A 25,623-nucleotide genomic window follows, 5' to 3' on the forward strand; every position below is an offset into this window, starting at 1 on the left:
TCTTCCTGTTTGGTTTTCTGGAGGTCTCTGGACCAGCCTTTGTTTCAGTAGATTAATCATCACAAGAATAGACAGGTGTTAAAAGTCTAAATCCTTTATTATCTCCTTCACAATCTAGTTTCCTTGCCTGGGGCTCAGCTAGCTTTCTTGAGAGCCTCTCAGACAGGCCTTGGTCTCAGTGAGGGAAGTGCCGTTTCTATGGAGAGAGCTATAACACAGTGTTGGCTACTTTGCTCAGGCAGCAAACCAGTAGACAAGCAGAGAAGCTAAAAACATAGGACGGGAAGACTATAACCCCGAAAAACTAGGGTCTCTTGGGACCTGGCCACACCTACCCACAGTGACTCATCAGGCTCTCAGTCTCAGAAGGCAGACTCAGCATAGCCATTGATGACGCAGCATAGCCATTGCTGTCCTGCTAGTGCCTCGCTGCTGCCCCCTGCAGTGTGTAGAGGAAGCTTGGTAATACCATCCAGCCCCCCCCCCCCAAAAAAAGCAGACCATTTCTTTTTTTTTGTTAGTTTGTTTTCTTTGACTCTTCTTTGACAAAATGAGCGAAAAATTAAAAACTTAACTATTGATAGCTTCTATATGGATAGAGAGCAGACTTTAAACCCTGAGGAGACTAAAAACAGACTGTCTCCAGGTGAATCTCCAAAGGAGGAAATCATCTGGTCCTCAGTGTACAAGACTCTCATAGAAGAAATTAAAAAGGCTCTCACAAGAGATCTAGAAGAAAAATGGGAAAAAGGAAAGGGAAGCTTGGCAAGAGAGTCTGGATAAATCATCCCACTCATTTAAAGATAGAGTGGATGAAGAAATCAAATCCCTAAAAAACAGAATTAGTGAGTTGGAAAAAGAAAATAGCTCTCTAAATAATAAAATTGGCAAAATAGAAAAAAAATTCCATAGAACAAAACAACTCACTTAAAAACTCAATTGGACAATTAGAAAAAGATATAAACAAAGTGAATGGAGAAAATACTTCATTGAAAATCAGAATCGAACAAATATAATTGAATGACTCGAGGACACACCAAGAAAGTCAAGCAAAACCAGAAAAATGAAACAATGGGGAAAAATGTCAAATACCTTCTTGGGAAAACAACAGACCTGGACAATAGATCCAAGAGAGACAATTTGAGGATTATTGGACTCCCTGAAAAATATGATGAAAAAAAGAGCCTGGACACTATTTTCCAGGATATTATCAAAGAGAAAAACAGAGAGTAAAATAGACATTGCAAAAATTCATCAATCACCTACTGAAAGGGACCCTAAAATCAAAACATCAAGAAATATAGTGACCAAATTCCAGAACCATCAGATGAAGGAAAAAATTCTGCAAGCTGGTAGAAAAAAATCAATTCAAATATGTAGGAGCCACAATAAGGATTACCCAGGATCTAGCAGTGTCCACATTAAAGGATCAAAGGGCCTGGAATATGATATTCCAAAAGGCTAAGGAACGTGGTATGCAGCCAAAAATAACTTACCCAGCAAAAATGAGCATCTTTTCCCAGGGAATAAGATGGACATTCAACAAAATAAGTGAATTTCATCTATTATTGATGAAAAAACCAGATCTAAACAAAAAGTTTGATCTCCAAATAAAGAACTCGAGAGATTCCTAAAAAGGTAAAAATAAATCTTGAGAACTATTTTTCTGCCATAAAGATATGTAAAGAACACATGTATAATTTGTTCTAGAAACTAGAGGTGGAAAGGATATTGTACCAGAAAAAGGGTAAAGTGGTAGCACTACATCTCATGAAGAGGCAAAGGTAACCTGTTATATCTGAGAAAAGAATGGAGAGGGATGAACATAGTATGTATCATATTCTCATTAGAATTGGCTTAAAGAGAAAAATATAGACATATTCAATTTATGGTGAAACTCCTTCCACTTCATTGAAAAGTGGGAGGGGAAAAGTGAAAAGGGAAGGAGTAAGCTAAACCGGAAGGGAATACAGAAATTGTGAGGAAAAGGGGTAAAATAGGGGGAGGAACTCTAAGGTAAAAGAAAAATACTAAAAAGGGAGGGCTGTGAAAAGCAAGTGTTGCTCACAAGTTTAATACTGGGCAGGGGGTTAAGGGGAAAGGAAAGAAGAAAAGCATAAGCAAAGGTTAACCAGATGGCAAGTAATACAGAATTAGTAATTTTAACCATAAATGTGAATGGAGTAAACTCCCACGTAAAGATGAAGCAGTTAGCAGACTGGATTAAAAGCCAGAATCCTACAATATGTTGTTTACAGGAAACACACCTGAAACAGGGTGATACATTCAGAATAAAGGTAAAAGGTTGGAGCGGAATGTATTATGTTTCAGATGAAGCCAAAAAAGCAGGGGTAGCCATCCTCATCTCAGATCAAGTAAAAGCAAAAATTGATCTAATTAAGAGCGATAAGGAAGGGCACCATATCTTGCTAAAGGGTAGCATAGATAATGAAGCAATATCAATATTAAGCATATATGCACCAAGTGGTGGAGCATCTAAATTCTTAAAAGACAAATTAAGAGAGCTGCAAGAAGAAATGGACAGCGAAATTATAGTAGTGGGAGATCTCAACCTTGTATTCTCAGAATTAGATAAATCAAACCACAAAATAAATAAGAAGTCAAAGAGGTAAATAGAATACTAGAAAAGTTAGCTATGATAGATCTTTGGAGAAAACTAAATGGAGACAGAAAGGAGTATACTTTCTTTTCAGCAGTTCATGGAAACTATACAAAAATTGACCATATATTAGGACATAAAAACCTCAAACTCAGATGCAGTAAGGCATAAATGCATCCTTTTCAGACCACGATGCAATAAAAATTACATTCAGTAAAAAGGCAGGGGAAAATGAACCAAAAAATAATTGGAAACTATATAATCTCCTACTAAAGAATGATTGGGTGAAACAGCAAATCATAGACATAATTAATAACTTCACCCAAGAAAATGACATTAATGAGACATTATACCAAAATGTATGGGATGCAGCCAAAGCAGTAATAAGGGGAAATTTTATATCTCTAGAGGCATACTTTCATAAAATAGAGAAAGAGAAGGGCAATGAATTGGGCTTGCAACTAAAAATGCTAGAAAAGGAAGAAATTAAAAACCCCAGACAAATAATAAACTTGAAATTCTAAAAATAAAAGGAGAGATTAAGAAAATTGAAAGTAAAAAAACTATTGAATTAATAAAACTAAGAGTTGGTTTTATGAAAAAACAACAAAATAGACAAACCCTTAGTAAATCTGATTTAAAAAAGGAAAGAGGAAAATCAAATTGTCTTAAAAATGAAAAGCCAAATGAATTCACCGCTAATGAAGAGGAAATTAGAGCAATAATTAGAAGTACTTTGCCCAACTTTATGCCAATAAATTCGATAACTTAAATGAAATGGAAGAATACCTTTAAAAATATAGCTTGCCCAGATTGAGGAAGAAGTAAATTGGTTAAACAGTCCCATCTTAGAAAAAGAAATAGAACAAGCTATTAACCAACTCCCTAAGAAAAAATTCCCAGGACCAGATAGATTTACATGTAAACTCTGCCAAACATTTAAAGAACAATTAACTCCAATGTTATATAAACTATTTGAAAAAATAGGAATTAAAGGAGTCCTATCAAATTCCTTTTATGACACAGACATGCTGACACCTAAACCAGGTAGGTTGAAAACAGAGAAAGAAAATTATAGACCAATCTCACTAATGAATATTGATGCTAAAATCTTAAACAAAATATTAGCAAAAAGATTATAGAAAGTCATCCCCAGGATAATGACCAAGTAGGATTTATACCAGGAATGCAGGGCTGGTTCAATATTAGGAAAACTATTAGCATAATCAACTATATCAATAGCCAAATTAACAAAAACCATATGATCATCTCAATAGATGCAGAAAAAGCATTTGACAAAATCCAACATCCATTCCTAATAAAAATAATTGTGAGAGTATAGAAATAAATGGACTATTCCTTAAAATAGTCAGTAGTATATATTTAAAACCATCAGTAAGCATCATATGTAATGGGGATAAACTGGAACCTTTCCCTGTAAGATCAGGAGTGAAATAAGGTTGCCCACTATCACCATTACTATTCAATATCATATTAGAAACACTAGCCTCAGCAATAAGAGTTGAGAAAGAGATTAAAAGAATTAGATTTAGGTAATGAGGAAATGAAACTATCACTTTTTGCAGATGATATGATGGTATACATAGAGAACCCCAGAGATTCTACTAAAAAGCTATTAGAAATAATTCACAACTTTAGCAAAGTTGCAGGATATAAAATAAAACCACATAAATCCTCAGTATTTCTACACCTCACCAACAAAATCCAATAGCAAGAGACACAAAGAGAAATTCAATTCAAAATAACTCTCAATAATATAAAATATTTTGGAATCTATCTAGCAAAGGAAAGTCAGGAATTATATATGAGCAAAATTTAAAAACACTTGCCATAAAAATAAAGTCAGATTTAAATAATTGGAAAAACATTAAGTGCTCTTGGATAGGCCAAGCGAATATAATATAGATGACAATATTCCCTAAACTAATCTATTTATGTACTACTATACCAATCAGACTCCCAAGAAACTATTTTAATGACCTAGAAAAAGTAACAACAAAATTCATATGGAAGAACAAAAGGTCGAGAATTTCAAGAGAATTAATGAAAAAAAAAAATCAAATGAAGGTGGTCTAGCTGTACTTGATCTAAAATTATATTATAAAGCAGCAGTCACCAAAACCATTTGATAATGGCTAAAAAATAGACTAGTTGATCAGTGGAATAGGTTAGGTTCACAGGACAAGATAGTGAATAAAATAGCAATCTAGTGTTTGACAAACCCAAAGATCCCAACTTTTGGGATAAGAATTCACTATTTGATAAAAACTGCTGGGAAAACTGGAAATTAGAATGGCAGAAATTAGGCATGGACCCACACTTAACACCACATAGATAAGATAAGATCAAAATGATTTAGAGATAAAGAACGAAATAATAAATAAATTAGAGGAACATAGGATAGTTTCTTCTCAGACTTGTGGAAGAGGAAGGAATTTGTGACCAAAGAAGAACTAGAGATCATTATTGATCACAAAAGCTTTTGTACAAACGAAACTAATACAAACAAAATTAGAAGGGAAGTAACAAACTGGGAAAACATTTTTACAGTTAAAGGTTCTGATAAAGGCCTCATTTCCAAAATATGTAGAGAACTGACTCTAATTTATAAGGAATCAAGCCATTCTCCAATTGATAAATTGTCAAAGGATATGAACAGACAAATTTCAGATGATGACATTGAAACTATTGCAACTCATATGAAAGTGTTCCAAATCACTACTGATCAGAGAAATGCAAATTAAGACAACTCTGAAATACCACTACACACCTGTCAGATTGGCTAAGATGACAGGAAAAAATAACGATGAATGTTGGAGGGGATGTGGGAAAACTGGGAAACTGATACATTGTTGGTGGAGTTGTGAAAGAATCCAACTGTTCTGGAGAGCAATCTGCAATTATGCCCAAAAAATTATCAAACTGTGCATACCCTTTTATCCAGCAGTGCTGCTATTGGGCTTATATCCCAAAGAAATACTAAAGAAGGGAAAGGGACCTGTATGTGCCAAAATGTTTGTGGCAGCCCTTTTTGTAGTAGCTAGAAATTGGAAAATGAATGGATGCCCATCAATTGGAGAATGGTTGGGTAAATTGTGGTAAATGAATGTTGTGTAATATTAATGTTCTGTAAGAAATGACCACCAGGATTAATATAGAGAGGCTTGGAGAGACTTATATGAACTAATGCTAAGTGAAATGAGCAGAACCAGGAGATCATTATACACTTCAACAACAATACTGTATGAGGATGTATTCTGATGGAAGTGGATATCTTCAACAAAGAGAAAATGTAATTCAGTTCGAATTGATCAATGATGGACAGAATCAGCTACACCCAGAGAAGAAACACTGGGAAATTAGTGTAAACTGTTTGCATTTTTGCTTTTCTTTTCAGGTTATTTTTACCTTTTGAATCCATTTCTTCTTGTGCAACAAGAGAACTGTTCGGTTTTGCACACATATATTGTATATAGAATATACTATAATGACTATTTGGGGATATACTTTGATTAATGCCAGTATTATAAGCTTATCATGCTTAATCTACAGAGTTTAGATTTTAAGGATCATGGTTTAATTCCAAATCTGTCTTAGAATGTGATGTGTTAAAATAATGTTTTACTGTATAATATTAGGAAGTCATATGGCAAGTCCTTAATTACTGAATTGAAGTCCATGGTGACATAAAGAACATTTAATTTAGAATCAGAATACTTGAGTTCCATTCCTAGATTTTTCATTAAATCTGTGACCTTGAATATGTCATTTCATCCCTCCAATCTCTACCCCATATTTCAGTTTCTATATATATATAAAATGAGGGAGTTGAATTATGTGTTCTCTTAAGATACATTAATTCTAATTCCTTATTACTGAGAGATAGGAGATACAAAAGAAAAGAAACATTTCTGTTCCTTGTCTTTCTGTTTATGCATATGTACATATGCATGTCTGTACTACCCACTTGGAATAGAATCATCTCTTAAAGATAATTGAATTCAGTTCCTCCATTTTTTAAGATGAGAAAACTGAGGCCAAGTGAAATTAAGTAATATATTCACATAATCGTTAGTGGCAAAGTCAGAAATAACAGCACCCAAATTACCTTCTTTCTATGCCAGGTTACACATCTGTTTAAGTTGGACTTTTTATGACTATTGTGAATCTCCTTCTCCAGGTAGATGAAGAATACAAGAGTCCTCACACCGTAGATAGAGTTCCACTTGGGAAGATTCCTCATTTATGGGGTCAGTCTTTGTATATTCTCAGTTCCCTATTGGCAGAGGTAAGAATTTTTCTTTTTTAACAAAATGGAATATAGCTACTTTTAAGATACACACACACACACACACACACACACACACACACACACACACACACACACACACACACACACACACACACACACACACACACACACTGTGCCTAAAGCTTAGAGGAATCAGGTTGAGATAAATAAATGATTTGGAGCCTGACTCTCCCACTTCAGCAATCAGTCTTTTCTGCTTATCTTTTGATCTCTTTGCTACACAGACCAGCAGATTTTTGATTCTATTCTTTGATACGTTTGTTCCCTTCCTAACTCAGATTCTACTTAGCCTTTGTAAGAGGGGTTTTTTTGTTTGTTTCTTTGTTTGTTACTTTGATGACTCACCTGTAAGGGTAAGAATGTCTGTATCACCTCCAGTTGGCTTTCCTGATCACTGCAACTGACCTTTCCTATGCCAGGAAGTAACAAGTTTGTCTGATTCCAGCTGCTGGCTAAACTACAGGCTTCCTGGTGGCAGCCTGAAGAATGGTGTTAGAAGGATGCAGCTGTCTTGCTGAGACAGACCATATAGTCAGCCCTAAATATCTCATGGAGTTCACCATACTTTTTGCTCCCTGGCAGAGGCCCTCACAAGTCATCTCTGACATGCAGTCTGATGACTCCATATGCAGCAGACTAATATTAGCCAAATTGTCAAAAATAAAATAAATGCAACATATCCTATCTGTGAGGGTAACTTTATAGAATGTGAATAACCTACATTCATGCTTGGTTATGCTCTTTGGATTTTCCAGTACCTCTCCATTTTTTTTTCCCCAAAAGTTGATGAAACTACTGCTTCAGATTCTGCTGAAACAGGGACTAATATTTCATTGAATTGAAATCCCTATAAGCAGAGGGTCAATGTATGCTGTAGTAAAGAATTCTAATCTCTGTGAAAGACTGATGGGAATTCTGTGGCCTCATGGGTTGCCATTATCCCTTTTCCGGGTTCTCTTACTTTTATCTTCATTTCTGTGTTTCAATCTGCAGGAAGATTTAGGCCTCTATCACTAGGGCCACTGTTTTATAAGTTATAGCACCTTCTTCCAAACTCTGGCCCTACATGTAATTCTCCCAAAAGTTGACAAATATAATTAGTCTGAAAGAAGGAAGGATGACCACATAGCCAAAGCTCCATTTGAAGCATAGAAGTAGGGATGATACCTCATTGTATTTTGGCCATAGATATATAAAATGTCTTGATCATTCCCAGTAGCTAAATTAATGCCACATAAATTGGGTAGTATTTTTAATGGGTTTCTCCTTTTTTATTGCCTACATTCCTTGACTATTGAATTTTTTAGGCAAATGCACATGACATTCTAGGAAGTTAGGTGGTACCTTGGAGAAAAAGTAAGACTTGGAATCAGAAAGACTCAAATTCAGATCTTGCCTCAGACACTATCCTTGTGATCCTGGACAAAAAAGAACTTTGCCTTAGCCTCAGTTTCCCTATCTGTAAAATAGGAACAATAATAGTCCCTATTTGATAGGGTTGTTAAAAAGCTAGATTTGAAAACTTTTAAAGCACTGAAGACGTTGTAGTTGCTATTATTATTTATTATTATAAAAACCAACATTTGAGAATCATTCAATCTGCCAAACATTTCAGTCAGTCAAACAATAAGCATTTATTAAGCTTCCTATGTCTCAGGCACTGTGATTGGCATAGGGAGACAAAGACAAGTAATAAGACAATCCCTGTTCTTTAAGACCTAATCAGAAAATGCCTTTGACTGCAAAATGGAATGAAAAGGAGTGATAAGGTTAGGTAGGTAGTGATTGAAGATTAAAAAGATAGCAGGGATTACTGTGGTTGCAATCTACTAGAGAATACTGGAAGGTACCTTGCAGAACAGGTGACCAAGATTAAGAAAGGCCATTTTGTTGTTAAAAGACAAGGGGAAAAAGAGAAAGGGCAATGATATCAAAAGATTTTATTAAGAGAGGTATTTCATGGCAATGATTTCAATTTTCTCAGTAATGCAGAGAGGCAAAGCTTCTGGGGGGAAAAAGAGAATCAATTGGGGGGGAATAAAGGACTGCCTTATTGCAATGAGGACCTCTCTGAAGTTGGATAACATGAATTTATAATTTAATTAGCATGTCTGTGTGGTTTCCTCCAGTCTTGTTCAATAGCATGTAAATAGGAGCAGAAGGATAGGGTGGCAGAAAGTGTTATGAAACTAATGTTTGGCCAAAGAAATTTCCATAGACCAAAAAAGGGGTGAAAGATTTGAGGGTCAAAGATGATGAGTTAAGTTGACTAATCATATGATAGAATTTTAAAAGAAAGAAAAGTATATTAATAAAGATGAACTAGTAGCTTTAGATTGTACTGAAGGGTAGAAGTATTGCACATAATAGTGAAGGTGAAGAAAAGTTTAGAAGAGGTGAGGCATAAAGAGGATAGGAAGTTATGTTCAAATTGATGTATGTTAGAGTTTTTGAAAAATGGAATAATAGAATGATGTAAGATTCAGCATATGAGTAAATTGATCTCTGTAGCTGAAACTGTGAAGAGATTTAAAGAGACTTAGGAGTTGGGAGGTTTGATTAACCTTTGCAATTAATAAATAAACTTTAGGCAGTTACTGGGAATAGTCTGCCAGCATCAGGGAGAAAACAACTACATTAAGGCCCATTATACATGCAGGGAAACAACTGCTTTTATTACAAGAGCAAATGCTCCTTGAGCATAAAAGATCAAATCTGGCTGTCCTCTTGAAACATCTGAATCAGCAAACTTTCTTGGAATCTGACGTAAAAGTCAGTAGGCTTCTTCCCCATCATATGAAACCACTTCAATTCATATTAACCACATGTTCCATGGTTTTATTACATGGAACTCTCCTTGACCCTAAATTCCATACTCTCTGCCTACCACTATTGTGTGTAAATTAAAAAGAATAGTCAAGATATCCATGACTCACTGAAGTAAGATTAAGTACTTTGGCATTATAATGGAACTCAGGGGAGGTCAGGAAAGGCATTGCACAGTATACATATGAACTAGAATTCAGAAAAGGCCCACCAGCAAAGCAACCTCAGTAGCTCCTAATAACTAGAGAGAAAGCTGAGAGGTGGTGGGTAACTCAGTATAGAGAATGCCAGGTAGACAATGCAACCAGCTTCATTAAAAAAAAAAAAAAAACAACAACAACAACAACAAAAAAAAAAACTAGTGCTTTAGAGAATCAATATGAATTAGACAAAAAATATTAACTTCTTGGTACTTGCTACATTTTGGCTTTCTGGGTTTAAGCAAGAAAGTTGAATTATCAGGAGCCATATGAAAAAAATCACTAAGTAGAGAAATGCAAATTAAAGTAAACTTTTGAAGTTTCTTCTCAAATTCACAAAATTGGCATAGTTGCTTAAAAAAAAATAGAAAAATGAAAGCATTGGAAAGACTGAGAAAAACAACATGTTAATATACAGCTGGTGGAGCTGTGTATTGGTCCCGGCATTTTGGAAAGCAATTTGAATCTATACTCAAAAAGTCATACTACTAAGCCTGTATCACAAAGACATCCAAAAAAAAAAAACAAAGAAAATGACCCAGAATTTAAAAAAATATATAGCAGGTTTTTTTGAAGTGGCAAAGAACTGAAAAGTAAAAACTTTGTCCAGACACATTGTGGTATTTGAATGTAATGGATTAATTACAGTTCTGTAAGAAATTATGACTGTCTCAACATTGACACCGTCATATAGCCAATACTTCTATAAATACCTACTGAAAGGCTGCTGACGAATTTGGAGTAATTTGGAACTCAAATGGGAAATTAACCAGCCCTCATAGTTTTGGAAATCAAGAAAATCAAGGAAATGGGGAGAGCTGTAGGCTGGAATGGAAGGAACGCTGCTCCTTGGATTTTTCTTTTGTGATAATAGATGTTCTGCCCATCTTGTATGATTTTGTCCATAAATAGAAATAATAATAACAACATTTCAAATTATAATCAAAGTGGTCTCATTTTTTTTTTGGTAGATTATTGCAATGAAGATGTATTCTAAATATGTCATACTACATATTTTGACGTTGCAAACATTTTTTTTTTCTCCTAAGCCAGAGATTTAGGATTGGGTTTTGGTTAGACAACATGTTTATAGTAGTTATAAAAAGATTAACTATATTTTTCATTTCTTTTCTGTAGGGATTTCTAGCCACTGGGGAAATTGATCCCTTAAATAGAAGATTTTCAACAGCAGTTAAACCTGATGTTGTAGTACAAGGTATGTAATTGTGCTATCTAAAATCACTGTTAATTCAATTTCTGTTTCTTTGCTTCTCATTTAATGAAATAGTATATATACTTGATCTTTGTAGCAAATAATTAATATTTAAGTACTTCAGTGAATCTGTGATGTCATTGATGTGGATATTCTTTAAAATGATATAGATTGGAGAGGATGTGGGAAAACTGGGACACTGATACATTGTTAGTGGAATTGTGAACAGATCCAACCATTCTGTAGAGCAATTTAGAACTATGCTCAAAAAGTTATCAAACTGTGCATACCCTTTGATCCAGTAGTGTTACTATTGGGCTTATATCGCAAAGAGATTTTAAAGAAGTGAAAGGGACCCATATGTGCAAAAATGTTTGTGGCAGCCCTTTTTGTAGAAGCTAGAAACTGGAAAATGAATAGTTGCTCATCAATTGGAGAATGGCTAAATAAATTGTGGTATATGAATGTTATAGAATATTGTTGTTCTGTAAGAAATGACCAGCAAGATGATTTCAAAGAGGCCTGGAGAGACTTACATAAACTGATGCTAAGCAAAATGAGCAGAACCAAGAGATCATTATGTACTTCAACAACAGTACTATATGATAATCAATTCTTTTTTTTTTTAATTTTATAATTATAAAAAAATTTTGACAGTATATATGCATGAGTAATTTTTTTTTATAACATTATCCCTTGTATTCATTTTTCCAAATTTTCCCCTCCCTCCCTCTACTCCTTCCCCTAGATGACAGGCAATCCCATACATAGTAAATGTGTTACAGTATAACCTAGATACAATATATTTGTGTAAATCCAATTTTCTTATTGCACGTTGTTATAGTAAAGAAGAGAATCAGCTACAACCAGAGGGAAAACTATGGGAAATGAGTGTGGACCACAACATAGCATTTCCACTCTTTCTGTTATTGTTTACTTGCATTTTTGTTTTTCTTCTCAGATTTTTTTACCTTCTTTCTAGGTCTGATCTTTCTTGAGCAGCAAGATTACTGTATAAATATGTATACATATATTGTATTTAACATATATTTTAAAATATTTAACATTTATTTTATTCAATTCTCTCTATATTTGAAAAATGAGACCTTTATTTCCAGAGAAAGTTGCTGCAAAATTTTTCAGATTTTTGCTTTCCTTCTATTCTTGACTGCATTGACTCTGTGCAAAGATATATTAATTTACTGTAATCAGAATTAACCATTTTATATCTTGTAATGCTCTCTATCTTTTGTTTACCAGCAATTTATAGTCATGTCTAAAACACTTAATATCTCATCCTCCCCATTCTTCTTTTATCCATAGATCATCTGATAAGTAAACTCCCCTAATTTGCTTATGGTATCACATTTTATGTCTAACTTTTGTAATCCACTCTGCTCTCTACTGTTTTATGAATGTTCATCCCATTTACATTCACAATTATAATTACTATGTATTTTTTTCCATTCTGCTTTTTTCCATTTATCCTTCTTTCCTTTCACTCTGACTCTCCTCAAAAGTATTTTGCTTCTGACCACTTGCCTACTCCAGTTCACCTCCCCATCTCTATCAGTTCCCTTGACCTCCCATTTATTATCTCCTTTCCCTCCTATTTCTAAGTAAGGTAAAATAGAATTCAAAACCCAATAACTGTATGTTATTCCCTCTTTGACCCAGTTCCAAAGAGTATGGTTCAAGTGTTGTCTGTCAGACTCTCTGACCCCACCCCTATCTTCCCTTCTACTATAAAAGCTTTTCTTCGCCTCTTTTATGTGAGATAATTTAGCCTATTCTATCTATTCTTCCTCTTCACTTAGTATATCCCTTTTTCTCACAACTTTTTTTTTTTTTTATCATTCCATCATAGTCAATGTAAACCCATGCCTTTTATCTATGAATACACCTCCTAACTAACTGCCTTAATAGTTTTTAGGTGTTACAAATATAATATTCCCATGTAGGAATGTAAACAGTTTTACCTTATTAAATATTTTCTTTTAAGTTTTGTATATGAAAGTCAATTTTTCTATTCAGCTCTGGTATTCAGAAATGCTTGAAAGACTTCTGTTTCATTAAAAATTCATTTTTCCTCTGAAGAATATTCATTTTTGCGGGGTAGGTGATTTTTGATTATAATTCTAGCTCTTTTGCCCTCAGAAATATCATATTCAAAGTCCTCTTATCCTTTAATGTGGAAGCTGCTAAATCTTGTGTGATTCTGAGTGTGGCTTTACAGTATTTGAATTATTTCTTTCTGATTAGTTGTCGTATTTTCTCTTTGACCTGGGAGCTCTGGAATTTGGGGCTGTAATATTCCTGGACTTTTTCATTTGGGTATCTTTTGGGGAGGTTATTAGGGGATTCTTTCAGTTTCTCTTTTACCCTCTGATTCTAGGATGTCAGGACAATTTTCCTTGATGGTTTCTTGAAATATGATGTCTAGGCTTTTTTTTTTTTTTTTTTTTTTTTTTTTAATTATGGCTTTCAGGTAGTCCAGTAATTTTAAATTATCTCACCTTGATCTATTTTTTGATCAGTTTTTCCAGGAAGATACCTCACATTTTCTTAGTTTTTTGTTTTTAATCTTTTGGCTTTGTTTGATTTTTTTTTCTTGATATTTCATGGAATTATTAGCTTCCACTTGCCCAGTTCTGATTTTTAAGAATTTATTTTCCTCATTGGATTTTTGTTCCTTCTTTTACATTTGATCAATTCTCCTTTTTAAGGAGTTCTTTTCCTTAATGGATTTTTGTGCCTTTTACCATTTGGTCAGTTCTCTTTTTTAAGGTGTTATTTCCTTCAGAACTTTTATGTGCTACCTGTATCAAGCTGTTGAGTCATTTTTCATAATTTTCTTACATCACTCTCTTTTCTTTTCCAAATTTTCCCTCTATTTTGATTTCTGTTTTTTGGTTTTTTCTAGGATTCTTTTTTGGGCTTGGGTCCAATTCACATTTTTCTTTGAAGCTTTGCATGTAGTTGTTTTAACTTCATTGTCTTCTGAATTTTATCTTGCTCATTTCCTGTCTCTACAGTAACTTTCTATGGTCAGATTTTATTTTTTGTTCATTTTTTTAGCCTATTTCTTGACTTTCAATTTCATGTTAAAGTTGAACTCTGCTCAGGTTCAGGTTTTTTGTACTGCTGTCTTCAGAGCTAATTCTGGCAGTTTATAAATTTTCAATTTTTCAAGGTAGTACCATCTAAGGAAAGGTGAGATTACTATTCTGGACTGTGCTTTGGTCTGTGAGCAACCACAAGCACTCTTTTCTACCCTGGACCTATGTCCAGGGTTCCTTCTCTCCTGCTAGTTCTCTTCCTCCTGATTCTGGGATCTGTAATTATGTATGAACCAATGCAACAGGGTCCTACTCCTCCTGTCAGCAAAGAATCCTCTGTAATCTCCTTCCAACTACTTATCTGATCTCCTTACAATATCTGAACTGGCAGCTCTAGAAGTGATTCAATTACAGTTACTCCCAAGGCCTACTTGTACCCAAATGAGATAGACCTCTCTTGTCAACTTTGTAAGTTTTCTTAGGCTAAAAGGTTTTTTCACTCCATTCTTTTGTTGGTTCTGCCTCTCCAAAATTTATTTTGATTCATTATTTTATTGTTGTTTGGATGAGAATTTGGGAGAGTTCAAGCAATTCCCTGTCTTTATTCCACCATCCTGGCTTTATCCCTCACTATTATTCTCTCTCTATATCATTAGTTCTGGCCTAATTGGATTGTTTGCTATACTCCAGAAATGCCTTGTGCTTTACTAACTGTGCTTTTACTCCACTTTACTATCTCTTTATCATTCCCTCCACTTTCTCCTATTTCTATCCCTTGAAAAACCTTCCAGATTTCAATTCATATGCTAACTTCTCTGTAAAGCCTAATGCTCCCAGGCAGTAGAAATCTCTCCCTTATCTTTACTATTTTAGCTTTTTGGACCAATCACAAAATGTATATGCAAACTTGGATTGCAGATAATTCTGTGTTTGTTTTATCTTCTTAAGTAGAATGTAAGTTCCTTGAAGTTAAAGATCATGCTTTTTTTTGTTTGTTTTGTTTTGTTTTTTTTTTTGTTTTGTCTTACATAGTGATTCATATGATCAGTGTTGAATAAAATGCATATTGATTGAATGAAAATGGCTTCATTTGAGTCCCAAGTATGCTACTGTATACAGGAGAAGAAATGTGATGATAATTTTTGACAAAAAATAGGGAAAAATCAGTGACTGACGTAAATGAAAAACTGATCATCTAAATCCATACTCTCTCCTCTTTTTTTTTCTTCTCCTAGTCACCATTTTGGCAGAATCAAATAAAATTAAAGAGTTGCTAAGCAAGCATGGATTCAGTGTGCAGAGCATTGCTGACATTCATCCAATCCGAGTACAGCCAGCCCGAATTCTTAGCCACATATATGCCAAGCTTGGTAGGTTTGTAAGACTGCTGCCCATTGTTTTGATAAAAAACTTTTATCTATTTCATTTCCAAGGTTGTCTTTGTTTATAAATACAGAGAAACAGAGACATCATTACTTAACAGACTCTTACTGCTAAGTTTGTAAAGATATCCATGATTTTTTCACTGAGGCTAGTATTCACATAGTTTCCAGATAGATATTTATCACTGCCTCTATCAGCTTCTAAGCAATTCAATAAGATCCATATTGAAAATTACAACTAATTACCTGGAGAGATAGGGATGGAGCAGGGCAGACCTATCATTTTATTGGTTTGAAGAACTCCTGCTTTAAAAAACTACCAGTATAGCTAAGCATCGCTCTTAATTTCCAAACTCAGGAAATTATCTGGAAGTACTTGGAAGTTAATATCTTGATTAGAGTCAACCTAATATGATGTGGATAGTGATTCTAATTTTTTTTCAGTATTATCAGAAAAGATTTATTTCTCAAGTGAAAAAAAGGAAAGGGACTTTTCCACTGTTCATATAGTTTTAAAAGAAATTAGCATTGGATTATAATCACAGTGTTCAGTCTAAAATTTAATAGAAGTAAAAGTTAATACAAACCTTTATTTTTTTTTCAAATATATGAATTTAAAAAGAAAGTGCTATATATATCCAAATAAGGTTTTATTTTTGGAAGTTACTGAAATCAAGGCAGAGTTTTGGTTTCTTTACTCTGTTACCTATTCTCCTCACCTCCAGAAGTTCCTTAGATTGATCATTATCACATTTCACTTATCTTGGTTCTTGCCTTTGTTTTGTGAATAGGTCGGAATAAGAACATGAAACTAAGTGGGAGACCATATAGACATATTGGTGTTCTTGGAACCTCCAAACTCTATGTGATTAGGAATCAGATATTTACTTTTACCCCTCAGGTGAGGACAATAATCCAGCAGCAAATCTTATTCCCTTTTGTTCAGAAAATACTTGCTTGCTTGATTGCTAAACTCTCTTTTGTGTAGTAATGTGTCTACTTTCAGTGTAGTAGATTTGTTTAAAATATAAAAAACTAAAGAAAGATATCTTAGTACTTATTTTAATTCATATTCTTTCTCTTCCTCTTTTCTTCTTTCCTTCCTCTTTTTGTCTGTCTGTCTGTCTGTGTCTCTCTCTCTCTCTCTCTCTCTCTCTCTCTCTCTCTCTCTCTCTCTCTGTATATATATATATATATATATATACACACACACACACACACACACACACACACACACATATGCATACATATATCTTGAATTATAAGAACTATAGCTTTAATATTCTGTAAAAGATAAAAGTCTTCAAATCAAACAACAAAATTTCCAATTCCTCACCCTCTTGTTGCTACTTCTCATTTTGATATAATCTCTCAACCCTGCAGCCTTGGAAGAAATAGAAATTAGGTATTGATTTCCTTTTAGAGACTTGTTTGGAGAGGCAAACACTTTCCTAAAATGCTGATAGTAAATCTATAGCCCACATCAAAATAGTAATCTCTTGACAGTGAAATTTGTCTTAAAACAGTAAAGAGGAAGAAAATTGTGAGAAGCCCTCTTCATTTAAAAAAAAAATTATTGATTCATGTTTTAATTTTGTCAAAAAAAAAAATGAAACTTGGCTTTGTACATATTGTGTTTTCTGATCCACAGTTTACTGATCAGCACCACTTCTACTTGGCTCTAGACAATGAGATGATTGTGGAGATGCTTCGGATTGAATTGGCTTATCTCTGTTCCCGATGGAGAATGACAGGAAGACCTACTCTCACTTTCCCTATTACTCACACAATGCTCAGTAATTCATGTTACTTTTGTCTGATTCATTAGAAAACGAGCTACTCATTTTGATCCCCTTCAAAATAAATGTCACCATAAGAGCCCTGTTTATTGGCCACATCTAGTTTTTTGGCCCAAGAATACTTTTTAGTAATGGTATATAAATCAGACTGTGTTCCAGAAAATTAATTAAAAAGTTATTTTTAAAGACTTACAAGAATTTGTTCCTATGGCAGGAAGGTAACACTATTTTTTTTCCCTTTAGCAAATGATGGCTCAGACATTGATTCAGCAGTGCTTTCCACAATTAGGAAACTGGAGGATGGATACTTTGGAGGAGCAAGGTAACTCATGATTTACCAAGTGACTGTTGGGTTTGGTTTTTTTCTTCTGCTTTTCTTTCCTTCATCTGTTTATATGATATATTAATAATAATAGCAGTAAGTAATCAAAGTAAAAATAAAAAATATTTTCTTACCTTTTTGTCTTCTTATCTTTCCTTATTTATTTGTTCAAGGACATATATTCTGAACAGTTAATAATGAAGCTTCTAAAAGTTATGGACATATTATGTAGCATAGGGAATAGATTTTAAAAATAGATAAAAATAAATTAAAAAGTGGCCATAGTATCTAAGGTCTTTGGGGTTTGGGGGTTACCCTGGTAGAAGTTAGTCCAGATCTATTGTCATCTTCAATGAAAGAGGTAAAAATATTAGCTTATCCTCCCTTTTTCAAATCAGCTTTTAACTCTGCCACTATTAAAGAAACTGCTGAAACTCTCAACTCTCTGGTCTTCTACTCTCCTTATAATGCCTGAAAAGATTTTTTTCCCCCTGAGGCAGTTGTAGTTAAGTGATTTGTCCAGGGTCACACAGCTAGTTAGTATTAAGTGTCTGAGGCTAGATTTGAACCTCAGGTCCTCCTAACTTAGGTGCTGGTGCTCTATCCACTGCACCACTAGCTGCCCCCTGGATTTTTTTTTCTTACCAGACAACTGGTTTCTGCCTGTACTAAGAGGTTGTAATTTATTTGTGTACCTTTTAGTTGGAGGCATAGGGAATGTGTGTAACATTTTATAAGCTTGAATTTCAAGGTCAGTACTAGAGAAGCAATCCATTTCTTCCTAGGTTCTTTACCTATTTATTTATTATTTAAGATTTATGTCCTTACTTCTAAAGAGGTATTGAGTATGCATAATCACTTAGAAAATGAGAGAGTTAATTGGTTAATTAGTTAGTTGGTTAATAAGACTGAAGCAGGGGCAGCTAGGTGGCACAGTGGATAGAGCACCAGCCCTGAAGTCAGAAATACCTGAGTTCAAATCTGATCTCAGACACTTAACACGTCCTAGCTGTGTGACCCTGGGCAAGTCATTTAACCCTAATTGCCTCAACAAAAAATAAATAAGATTCTGAAGCCCAAACAGTTATATTAGATGTGGGTAACAGTGAATATTAATATTTGTATAAGAATATATTGCATATGTGCTTATATACATGCACATATATATATATATAAACAATCATATATTAAAATAGAAAAAGATAACTTTTACTAATAAGCAAAACTTCATATTTAAAAGTATAATGTACAATTTAGCACAAGATTTGAAGAACTTTAAAACTTGGGTACTTTCTTTAAATATTAAACACTACTTAGTGATTGGTCTATATTAGGCCTTCTTTTCCAGAGAGTATATTTCACTTAAATATTGATTAACAGTTAAAAGATAATATAGTATTTTCTATTTAATCTTGAGTATAAGGAATTCTATTTTTCCTTTAATATTATTTAAGAATATATACAGAAAAATATACATTTCTTCCCAGGAAGAGACAAGTAATAATTATAATTTCTTCAATCTTTTAATTTTCTGGAGGAAAAAAAAAAAAATATATATATATATATATTTACAGTTTAGTAGGTATTAATCTCTTTTCTTAATACTACCAAGTAACTGAGCATTTACTCTAGCTTCTTGATTTTCTTTACTTTATGGGCAAAACTGAAATAATTGTGTGTTATGGTCCAGAACCCTGTACTTAAAACAAGGATTCTTACAAGGTTCTAACTCAGTGGAATTGATAAATACAATGGTTATCTAGTTTGGTATGGTGATTAATAGTTCTCTAGATCAATACATATACTTATTACTTAATATAGTTCTATAAGATTCACACCTATGATAATGTAATTATAAGAGAGCATATAATCTGGGACAAATTCAAGCCAGATTCATTTCATCATCCACCTTTATGGTGGTTGGAGGCTGAAGCACAAGCCCTGGGACACAGATTCATTCCATCTTCATCAGCCTCGTGGTGGCTGGCCTATCCTCCTCTACTCACTGAGACCAAGGCCTGTCTGAAGGGCCTCAAGAAAGCCAGCCGGGCCCCAGGCAAGGAGGAAATTAAGAATTTGGACTTTAAAACCTGGCTATACTTGTAGTGATTACTCAACTGAAAGGAAGGCTGTTCCAGAGACCTCAAGAAAACCAAACAAGAACACTACAATTGTGTTATATGATATTTCAGGATCTGGGAGGAATACTGTCCTGGAATTTGACAGAAATTTTTTTCTTTGCCTCTCTATCCTTTGAAATTATGGATCTAACTTATGGATCTCTTTTCCAATTGAATATTTAAATTTTCTCAAGAAAAACATTTTGCGGTAGCTATAAGAATCAGTAGATTTTTGAAGTAGAGTTTTGAAAGAGACAGATTTTTTTTAAAAGGATATCTATTCTTACCTCACCTTTGCCTCCAAATATGACAAAATGAGTTTATTAGAAATCTAATTTTTGTCATCATCAGATAGTAAGCCTGTATCAAGTGGAAAGTCTGATATTAGCATTTAATGAAATTTTCTATTGCTGCACAAAATGAGATTCTAATTCCAATAGGCTTTTTTCTCAAAAGAGATTTTTTTTTTTTTTTTGGCTAATGAAATTTTGCATTTCTAATAGGATAGCTTTGAAGATAATAAATCTTTGGTTCTGGTCATGGTTCATTCAATAAATTGGTTCAGGATCCATTCTGCTTTGAACTCTTTGACTTACTGCTTTGTATAGGTTTTTGTTTTCTCTTAATTATTACCTACTATTATTATTACCATTTGGGCCAACAAAAGTGCAACTTATATAATATGATGATGCTGGTAAAAGTGCTCTTGGACATCTTCTCCTTACATGTTGAAAATAAATGGAGCCTGCCTTTTGTTTTTGTTATTGTTTCTTTTTTACAGAGTGAAATTAGGGAATCTTTCAGAATTCCTTACTACATCATTCTATACGGATTTGACCTTTCTGGATCCAGATGGTGATGAGAAGTTATTTGATGACCCAAGTGATGGAAGCTATAGCCCCGATAGTGAATATGATCTAGATGGATATTCAGAAGGCATCTATAATCAAGGTACTTTATGAAATAATTTTATATATTTTGTGAAGGTTATAAAATTGTGGTTTTGTGGTGAAATTTACAAGAAGACACAAACTCAAAGAATATTTGTCATTTCAAGTATTAAAATGTATAAGAACAATTTATAAAAATACAGTTTTAAACTCAGTTCCCAGATATAAGAATCCTTCATAAACCACACCCCTTATTTTAGCTGAAATGAATAATAGCTTTGATTTTTTTTTTTTTTACAAACCTGTCATTTTGATTAGATTTGGGTAATAAAGTTCTACAAGTGTATTCCTCAGATTGTGTAGGATTATGATGGAAAAGGTCCTGGTGCCAGTTTAAATGTGACTGTATAGAGTGAAAATTCAGGAATGATATTTAATAGTAATGGGTAGAATGGAACACAAAATGTACATTCTTTTTTCCCTCCAAGTCCCCATCTAAAATTGTATGTTAATTCTTAGTTTTTCCTGTTACTAAGTTTACTTATTGACAGTAAAGATAAATTTTTTAAACCACTTCTGTTTTGTTGAATTCATTTGTAGCTATTCTGTTCTTAGAAATATTGTGACATTTTAACCTTTTTTTTTCCTCCTCTAGAATAGAATTATTTTTCTAGAATAGAGACAAAAGAATAGATATGTATCAACATTTCCTACCTTATTAATCTGTTTTAAGTAGTTTTTCTACTTTGACTTTGTTTGCTACATGTTGTATGGCATATGAAGGAACTAAGTTTTCTGAAACTTATTTTGATTGAATTTTTTTTATGATTATCTGATTACAGAAAGCCAAGATGAGTTTGACCAGTATATCAATCATCTTTTACAAAGCACAGCTCTTAAATGTTATCTTCCTACACTTTCTAAGACTGTTGAAGACTGCCATGTTTTCAGTGCCATTCATTCTACACGAGATATACTTTCTATGATGGCCAAGAAAAAGGGTTTGGAAATTCCTTGTACGCTATTTACTCATTATCTTATCCATTTAACTTATCATACTATGTTGTATTCATTTTTTCAGTCCTGAATAAATCATGCCCTCATAAGATATTTTGTTCTTTAGATTGCTAATAAATATTGTACATATTTATTATGATTTTATAGAACTCTTTTTTAAAAAATATATGCAAAGATAATTTGCAAAACCTTGTGTTCCAAATTTTTCTCCCTCCCCTCTCCCCTAGATAGCAAGTAATACAATATTTGTTAAATATGTACAGTTCTCCTATATTCTTTCCACATTTATCATGCTGCACAAGAAAAATCAGATCAAAAAGGAAAAAAAATGAGAAAAAAAAGCAAACAACAATTAAAAAGGTGAAGATACTCTGTTTTGATCCACATTCAGTTTTCATAGTCTTCTCTCTGGATACAGAGGTATTCTTCATCACCAGTCTATTGGAATTGGTTTGAATCACCTCATTGTTGAACAGAGCCACGTCCATCAGAGTTGATAATAAGATAGAACTCTTAACTAATAATTTTTAACAGAAAGCTCATCAAACTGGAATCAAAAGACCTATGTTTATATTTTTTTCCCATCTGGCTGAGAGCAAACCATTTCACTATTGTTTATCATAGTTTTCTTGTCTATAAAATGAAGGAATTGGATTTAGCTATCTCTTACTATCCCTTTCAAATTGAAAGTTCTACTAAACTGCCTTATTTTTTAAAAGTATTTTTAATTATAATTAAATCACTTTATAGTTTATTTTATTAAGTAAACGTTTGAAGCCCAGCCTACCAAAATTCAGAGGCTCATGATCAGAGGATTAGCCACTAGGTGATGATTTTTTTTTTTTTTTTTGCCATAGCAATCCATAAAGACCATTTATTAAAGCAAGAAGGTATCTTTAATATGGAAGCAACATACCACTTCCAATACCACTATGAAGTAGTATTGAATTATTATTCAATAATTCTAAACTATGCTGTTCTAAAACTATTCAAATATATAGCAGGAGAGGGAGAGTACTAAAAATATTTGTGTCTTCTGAAGCTCCAAGCATAGGCAGTTTTAGAACAGCATTAAATGCTATTGTAATTAGCCTCACAACAGAGCTAATTATTAACTCTAGATAGATGTGTCTAGAATGGAATGAATCAGCCCCTTTTGAAGAGAAGCACATATACATACAAGCTACATTATTTAGAAAATTATAAAGTCCCAGAATTTCTAAAGTTGGAAAAGACCTTAGAAATAATTTAGTCCAATAGATTGTGACCTGTAATCTCTTCTGATCTCTGTGGGGAGATTTCTAGGGAAAGGAATGGGAGGAAACCCATTGCTTTCTGAGGTAGCTCATTTCATAACATACCAAAATTTGCCCCTCTTCAATTTTGACTTGTTCATAGTTCTATACTCATTCCTTTTCTGCATTTTAGTCATACATATGCTTAAAGACAACTATTAAGGTCCCTTCTCGAATATTATCTTTTATATGTTAAACTCCAATTCTTTTATCCTATCATCCGGTATCATCGTATCCCATCATCAGGTATCATAGTATCCAGTCTTCTTATCATCCTTGATGTCTTCCTCAGGATGTATTCTACGTTGTTAGTAGAATTCCTAAAACATGAGGGCCAAAACTAACTTCAGTACTCCAAATGTTAAAATCCAATAGAGTACATATGGGCCAACGACTTTTCCTTGTTCTGTGGCTTAAAATCTAAGACAGTGCATATTAAGATCACATTAGCTTTTCTGATTACATTGCACACTAAACAAGTAGCCCACTTACATACTCAGTGTTTCTTTCAACAAATCCCCCTGGCCCAAGACATAACCCAGCCTAAAGTTCCTCTTTTTTGTAGTTGATTTTTAAATTTTATTTTTAAAAAAATTATTACATGTGCATATGTGCAAAGTTTTTCTTAACTAGATTTGGCCCATTTTTCTTTACCTCTTTAGGACAAGAAGGCCTTTGTGATATTTAGGGATCACAGTTCAATGATCCAGTACTAAATATTCTTCTTAGCTTTGTATCTTCCACAAATTTTGGAAGCCTACTCTCTAGGCCAGGGGTGGGGAATGTCCAGCCCACGAGCTTATAAGGCCCACAAAATGATTCAGTCTGGTCTTGCAAGGCAACTGACAGGTGACAACAGTCTCCCATTACTTGAGTTCTTTAAAATGATAGTTTTTTTATGACCTGTGAATGATATTATAAATATTCAAATGGCCCTTGAAAGAAAAAAAAATGGTTCCCCACCCTGATATATAAACTAGATCATTGATTAAAAAAAAAAAAAGATGAGAATAACATAAGAAATTTTTGTCAAAATAGCTAGAATTCAAGTAAACTATATCCATGTCAATTTGACCTGTCAATATGTTGATCTTATTAAGAAAGGAAAATGAAATCATTCTGGAATAACTTTTCATTAACTTGTGCTCAAATATAGTGGTAATCTCTTCTCTTTCTAAATATTTAAAAACTATCATTTAAAATTATATTATAAAGCAGTGGTTATCAAAACCATTTGATATAGGCTAAGAAATAGACTTGTTGATCAGTGGAATAGCTTAGGTTCAAAGGACAAAATAGTCAATAACTTTAATAGTCTAATGTTTGACAAACCCAAAGACCCCAGCTTTTGGGATAAGAATTCACTGTTTGACAAAAACTGCTGGGAAAATTGGAAATTAGTATGGCAGAAACTAGGCATTGACCCACACTTAACACCATACACCAAGAAAAGGTCAAAATGGGTTCATGACCTAGGCATAAAGAATGAGATGATAAATAAATTAGAAGAACATAGGATAGTTTACCTCTCAGACCTGTGGAGGAGGAAGGAATTTATGACCAAAGAAGAACTAGAGATCATTATTGATCACAAAATAGAAAATTTTGATTCTATCAAATTGAAAAGTTTTTGTACAAACAAAATTAATGCAGACAAGATTAGAAAGGAAGCAATAAACTGGGAAAATATTTTTACAGTCAAAAGTTCTGATAAAGGCCTCCCTCATTTGATTCAAATTTATAAGAAATCAAGCCATTTTCCAATTGACAAATGGTCAAAGGATATGAACAATTTTCAGATGAAGAAATTGAAACTATTTCTAGCCTTATGAAAAGATATTCCAAGTCATTTTTAATCAGAGAAATGCAGATTAAGACAACTCTGAGAGACCACTACACACCTGTTAGATTGGCTAGAATGAATGACAGGGAAAGATAATGCAGAATGTTGGAGGGGATATGGGAAAATTGGGACATTGTTGGTAGAATTGTGAACACATCCAACCATTCTGGAGAGCAATTTGGAACTATGCTCAAAAAGTTATCAAACTGTGCATATCCTTTGTTCCATCAGCGTTACTACGAAGCTTATATCCCAAAGAGATCTTAAAGAAGAGAAAGAGACATGTATGTGCAAAAGTATTTGTGGCAGCCCTCTTTTTAGTGGCCAGAAACTGGAAACTGAGTGGATGCCCCTTAATTGGAGAATGACTGAATAAATTGTGTAAGAAATGACCAGCAGGATGATTTCAGAAAGGCTTGGAGAGACTTACATGAACTGATGTTGAGTGAAATGAACAGGACTAGGAGATCATTATATACTTCAACAACAATACTATATGATGATCAATTCTGATGGATGTGCCTCTCTTCAACAATGAGATGAAACAAATAAGCTCCAATAGAACAGTATTGAATTGAACCAGCTACACCCAGTGAAAGAACTCAGGGAAATGAGTGTGAACCACCACATAGAATCCCTGATCCCTCTATTTTTGTCTGCCTGCATTTTTTATTTCCTTCACAAGTTAATTGTACACTATTTCA

The 25,623-nt window shown here is 33.6% G+C and overlaps 1 protein-coding gene across 3 annotated transcripts in view; it reads left to right on the forward strand.

The window, feature by feature from the left end:
- The window catches only part of PHKA2 (phosphorylase kinase regulatory subunit alpha 2), a 103,294-nt gene that overhangs the window by 50,971 nt on the left and 26,700 nt on the right, over nt 1-25,623 (forward strand). For all 3 annotated transcript variants that reach the window (XM_074299867.1, XM_074299868.1, XM_074299869.1), the window contains 8 exons: nt 6,822-6,929; nt 11,117-11,195; nt 15,487-15,621; nt 16,425-16,534; nt 17,285-17,429; nt 17,676-17,754; nt 20,656-20,825; nt 21,607-21,780. In XM_074299867.1, coding sequence (XP_074155968.1) covers nt 6,822-6,929; nt 11,117-11,195; nt 15,487-15,621; nt 16,425-16,534; nt 17,285-17,429; nt 17,676-17,754; nt 20,656-20,825; nt 21,607-21,780 — 1,000 coding nt within the window. The remainder of the gene's footprint in view (nt 1-6,821; nt 6,930-11,116; nt 11,196-15,486; nt 15,622-16,424; nt 16,535-17,284; nt 17,430-17,675; nt 17,755-20,655; nt 20,826-21,606; nt 21,781-25,623) is intronic.

This window comes from Sminthopsis crassicaudata, chromosome 3, assembly GCF_048593235.1.
Source record: "Sminthopsis crassicaudata isolate SCR6 chromosome 3, ASM4859323v1, whole genome shotgun sequence".
NCBI classification, from domain to species: domain Eukaryota; kingdom Metazoa; phylum Chordata; class Mammalia; order Dasyuromorphia; family Dasyuridae; genus Sminthopsis; species Sminthopsis crassicaudata.